This window comes from Gossypium hirsutum, chromosome D05 (assembly GCF_007990345.1).
Source record: "Gossypium hirsutum isolate 1008001.06 chromosome D05, Gossypium_hirsutum_v2.1, whole genome shotgun sequence".
Classification (NCBI taxonomy): Eukaryota; Viridiplantae; Streptophyta; class Magnoliopsida; order Malvales; family Malvaceae; genus Gossypium; species Gossypium hirsutum.
In genome coordinates, this window is record NC_053441.1 from 10,373,126 (window position 1) to 10,377,755 (window position 4,630).

Sequence of the window (4,630 nt, forward strand, 5' to 3'; positions counted from 1 at the left end):
CTACTATTTATCCAATACTTTATAATTTACTCTATCAAATAGGAGCTTGCAAGATTTCTTGTTTCACATCGAGTTCAGAAGGAGTGAAGATCAATTAGGTATAAAAACATGGAAATTGAATGAACCGTATAGCCAATGAAAAAGAATAAAAACAGTTTCGTGCTCACATCCATATCCTGAAAAGGAAACACCATGCCATGCCAAAAGAATGATGCTTAGTGCTTCTTCTTTCTTTCCCACAAAAATAATTCATAGCTTAAGATAGAATGATTGGGGATTTTAGATTTGTAAGCTGGATGCCATTTTTAAAAGGTAATCAAAAGAACCACCAGAACTCTAAATTTACCAAATCAACTAAACTTACAACTTGCCTTTCGCATTCCATACTCCCTGCTCAAAGATATGGGAAATCCCATGCTCTACTCGTGCATTTCCAAACATTTTCTTCTTCTTCTTTTTTTGAAAAAGGACTTTTACCAATTCCTCTCACCGCACCATATCGACACATAGATCAGCTCAGAGCCTGGGACTGATCTTTTACAGTGAAGAACATATTCCAATATCATGTCATGCATGCATGGTTATATGTTTAACCCTTTCCTTCTCTGTATTTTATTCTTCTTATTATTTTTCTCAAAAGAAGAAACAATTTACAGCGTTAACATTTCTCAAAGCTGTTATGGTATCAGTCAATAATAAAGAACGAAAGGAACTTGTTCCTCTCCTTTTTTCTTTTGATCGAAATGCATGCATGTTAATATTTTGTTTTCTGAATCTTTTGATTTAATATTGGTTTTCTATACATCTGTTCGAAACCGACCTGGAAGTATTGCGGAAGCTTCATAGTTTTTTTTTTTTTTTTAATAATTGTGATTTTATTACCTAAAAAAAGCAGAAACAACAGAAACGGTAAAATGAACTAGTAATGACTATCATGTATACCCCAAGCTAAACACAATCTATTATTTGCACTTTCTTTTCTTCTAATATTAAAACCTCTGCCTCCGTCATTTGAACTGTTGTAAAGTGTTCATTATTTCGTTCCTTTCAGATCCCGTAAATACAATCATTCCATCCATGCTTCAAAAGAATGGTTATCAATGCCTTCCCTTTTAATCTCCTCATTGCCCACATCAATTCATGCTGCCAATTTCCAGCTTGGTTTTTCAATTGACAAAGTGCCAAATTCCTTCCTAAATTACTTTAGAGAACCTGATGGTCCCTAGTTTCTTGCTCCTCGAAGCATAATTTGCATCTTCCATCAATATTTATCCCTCCCTGAATAAGCCTTACTTTTGTAGGAAGTCGATCCTGTATAGCTAGCCAAGATATCACAGAATGCTTTGGTATACGAAATGGGAACCAAAGCAATCTACTCCATGGGACCTTTTCACTTTTTTCCCTTATCCCATACCAGATCCTACTAACCATTTGATTCTGCCCTGATTGATCAATAAATTTGATTTCACTGATATTTGCATCAAGGACTCTCCTTTTAATTTGATCCAAATTTGATAGTGCTTTAATTAAAAAAATGAAAAATCCACCGATGACGGTGAATATTTTAGCTGTCCATCTCCAAAGATTCTCGGTATCAATTTTATGTTACTAAATTACAAGTATTTTAGTAGCTCTCTGCCAATTACCGTTGTTAATGAATCAAACCCAAGTTCTTATATTGCAAAAGAACAAATAAAGTTGTAGATAGTGGATTTTAAATCCGGTCCTAATGCCAAAGTGAGTGGGTAACTATAATTGCCCACTCCATTCCCATAATTGAATAAAGGCTTTGGAGTTTAAAAAATTTGCTGAATCGGGAAGATAGACAGGGAATTCATTATTGATGTCCCATGGTATAGGCCACTTTTTCCTACTATTTCAGCTACTGCAAGAGACTTCTTCAATGTCCCACCCCTCCACTATTTCCAGAGTTTCCCAGCCTCAACCACTAATCTTTTTCTTTTTCTTTCTCTTATCTCTTGGGATTCTCCAAGTCAACTCTTTGCTTGTACTATAAATACCTGACATTAAGCTCATCAATAACATCCAAAAATGAAATAAACAACTGATCAAGTACAGAAACTTAAGCCTCTCTCTTCTCTTACTACATAATTTATTACTTTAAACTTCCTTTCATAGTAATTTGTTCTGAATTATACAAGTGATATATATGGAGAATGAGGATGTTCCATCAGCTCCTTCCACCCCTGTAACACCGGGGACTCCTGGTGCTCCACTCTTTGGTGGGTTTAAGGGAGACCACAGAGGTGGGTTTAATAAAAAATCCCTTCTCAAAAGCTGCAAATGCTTCAGTGTGGAAGATTCCATGGAAGAAGGGAGATTACCCCCTGTTTCTTGCTCATTGCCACCTCCTCCTGTCTCACTCACAAGAAAGGTTATACAAGAGATCCTAATGTCGAACACATGATTTGAGAATTATTAAGTTAAAAGTGAATCTCAAATCTTTAACTTTTTTGCCATTTTTTGTTGCAGGTGGGAGCTGAGTTCATAGGCACTTTTATACTAATCTTCGCTGGTACAGCCACTGCTATTGTGAACCAAAAGACCCAAGGCTCTGAAACTCTGATTGGCCTGGCCGCCTCAACTGGCCTTGCTGTCATGATTGTCATACTCTCCACTGGCCACATCTCGGGAGCACATCTCAATCCAGCCGTCACCATTGCCTTTGCTGCACTCAAACACTTTCCTAGGAAACATGTAGGGTTAATCCCACGATTTTCCTTTTTGTCTTTTGTAGATGTTTTAAATAACAATTTTTTGGGTTTCAATTTCTGGGCAGGTACCGGTCTACATCGGAGCACAAGTAATGGCGTCATTGTGTGCTGCATTTGGGCTAAAAGGAGTGTTTCATCCGATGATGGGAGGGGGAGTGACAGTTCCTTCAGGGGGATTTGGTCAAGCTTTTGCTCTGGAATTTATCATTAGCTTCAATCTCATGTTCGTCGTCACTGCGGTTGCCACCGACACCCGAGCAGTAAGTATAAAATTTCAAAATTAGTTGTATGCTAATTTCTTTTACAAACTTTTCAAGATTTCAAAAGACAAAAGTCAATGAAGATGGCTATTGGTTGGCAAGCTCAATCTCCAAGGAAAAAAACCAAAAGATAATAGTAATAAATACAAAGTTGCTCGCATCCATTGAATTCATGGTTCAATGTATACTATAAGATTTAACAACCATCTTCATTTTCACTTTCACATTATTCTTCAATTTTTTTTCTTAAAAAAAAGAGTAAAAACAATACATTAAATGCAAAAAGAAAAAAGTAACTTAGTAATAGTAATCAGTAAGATTCTCTTTTATATCATCTCAAACGCATTTTACAAGCAGGCATATATATATAATAGTAGCGATTAACAATCGGTCGATGATGAGCAGAGATTTAGAACAGTAAAATTGATGTTAAAGGGAATATTATATTGTGACTGTGAGGGATGAAATATGTGCAGGTGGGTGAGTTGGCAGGAATCGCGGTTGGAGCTACTGTCATGCTCAATATTCTCATCGCCGGGTATGTTCAACATTTTCTCAAGTATTGGTTTTAGTTCTCATTATATTATAAATACAAAAGCAACAACTTAATGAAGAGATAACTTGAAGAACAAGCAAAGTCCTCCATGAGGCTGCAATTTAGGGATAGAAAAAGATGATGACAAATTCAGAAGTTGGATTATTAGCCATCCATAACTTGTGGAACAACTAGCACTAGGGAGACAATGATCACATGTTTGGTTATTCAAGACCGCCGCCTTCATTGATCAAGGAATTAAATTTAATATCTTTTAGACCCATTTTTTTTCTCTTGAAATTTTGAATTAATCTAGGAAATATTTTAATCAGATGTTTCGATAATGATTTGTAGTTTATGCAATCACTTCTCCTTTATTTTCTTTTTCTTCCCCTAGCTTTCAAAGATCCCAATTCCATGAGGATGATTGTTAAGAAACTCCCTTGTTTTTGTGGTGCGGAAACAGACCAATTACAGGTGCTTCGATGAATCCAGTAAGAACATTGGGGCCCGCCATAGCAGCAAATAACTACAAAGCTATATGGGTGTACTTCACAGCCCCCATCCTGGGAGCCCTTTGCGGTGCAGGAACCTATACTGCAGTGAAGCTGCCTGAGGAAGATGGTGAAAAGCCATCGACTGTGAGGAGCTTCAGGAGGTAAATTAGCATCCATTCACGACCTCTATTATCACAACTTCTTGAGGAGACATTGGCTTCTGGATATAAATAAGTGTAACTCTATGTATGTATCAATCACGTTACAGAATAGTCAAGTGTATATTGGGGGAAACAATTGAAATTAAGATGAGAAATCGCACCTCTCCAAATGTATATTGTTTGTTAGCTTGATACATATATGTAGGAGACGCAACTTATATCCAACAACTAACAAGTTGTTCATCTTGAAGCTATTACAAGGAAACCCGTTTCAGTTTGCAGATATAATATTGAAGAGACGGGTTATTGCATCCACGTTATAAGGGTGAGCATGGCGAAGTGGACAGTCTTGAAACTAAAATTATGGATCACATCTCATTAAAAATTAGCTCAATAAAGAGGAAACAGATTGAAATAATAAAGTCGGGAGGTTAAAAGAGAT

General features: G+C 36.5%; 1 protein-coding gene across 2 annotated transcripts; it reads left to right on the forward strand.

Annotated features, from left to right (window-relative positions):
* Positions 1–1,898: 1,898 nt before the first annotated feature.
* Positions 1,899–4,362, forward strand: LOC107906429 (aquaporin NIP6-1-like). 2 transcript variants are annotated; one of them, XM_041092115.1, is made up of 5 exons: positions 1,899–2,395; positions 2,494–2,718; positions 2,801–2,995; positions 3,472–3,533; positions 3,928–4,362. In XM_041092115.1, exons 1-5 carry the CDS (start codon positions 2,171–2,173, stop codon positions 3,962–3,964), a joined length of 744 nt encoding a protein of 247 aa, XP_040948049.1. In that variant the 5' UTR covers positions 1,899–2,170; the 3' UTR covers positions 3,965–4,362. The 2 variants fall into 2 exon arrangements, with proteins under 2 accessions (XP_040948049.1, NP_001313906.1); NM_001326977.1 differs by having other exon boundaries at positions 2,048–2,395; positions 3,997–4,343.
* The last annotated feature ends 268 nt before the right edge of the window (positions 4,363–4,630 follow it).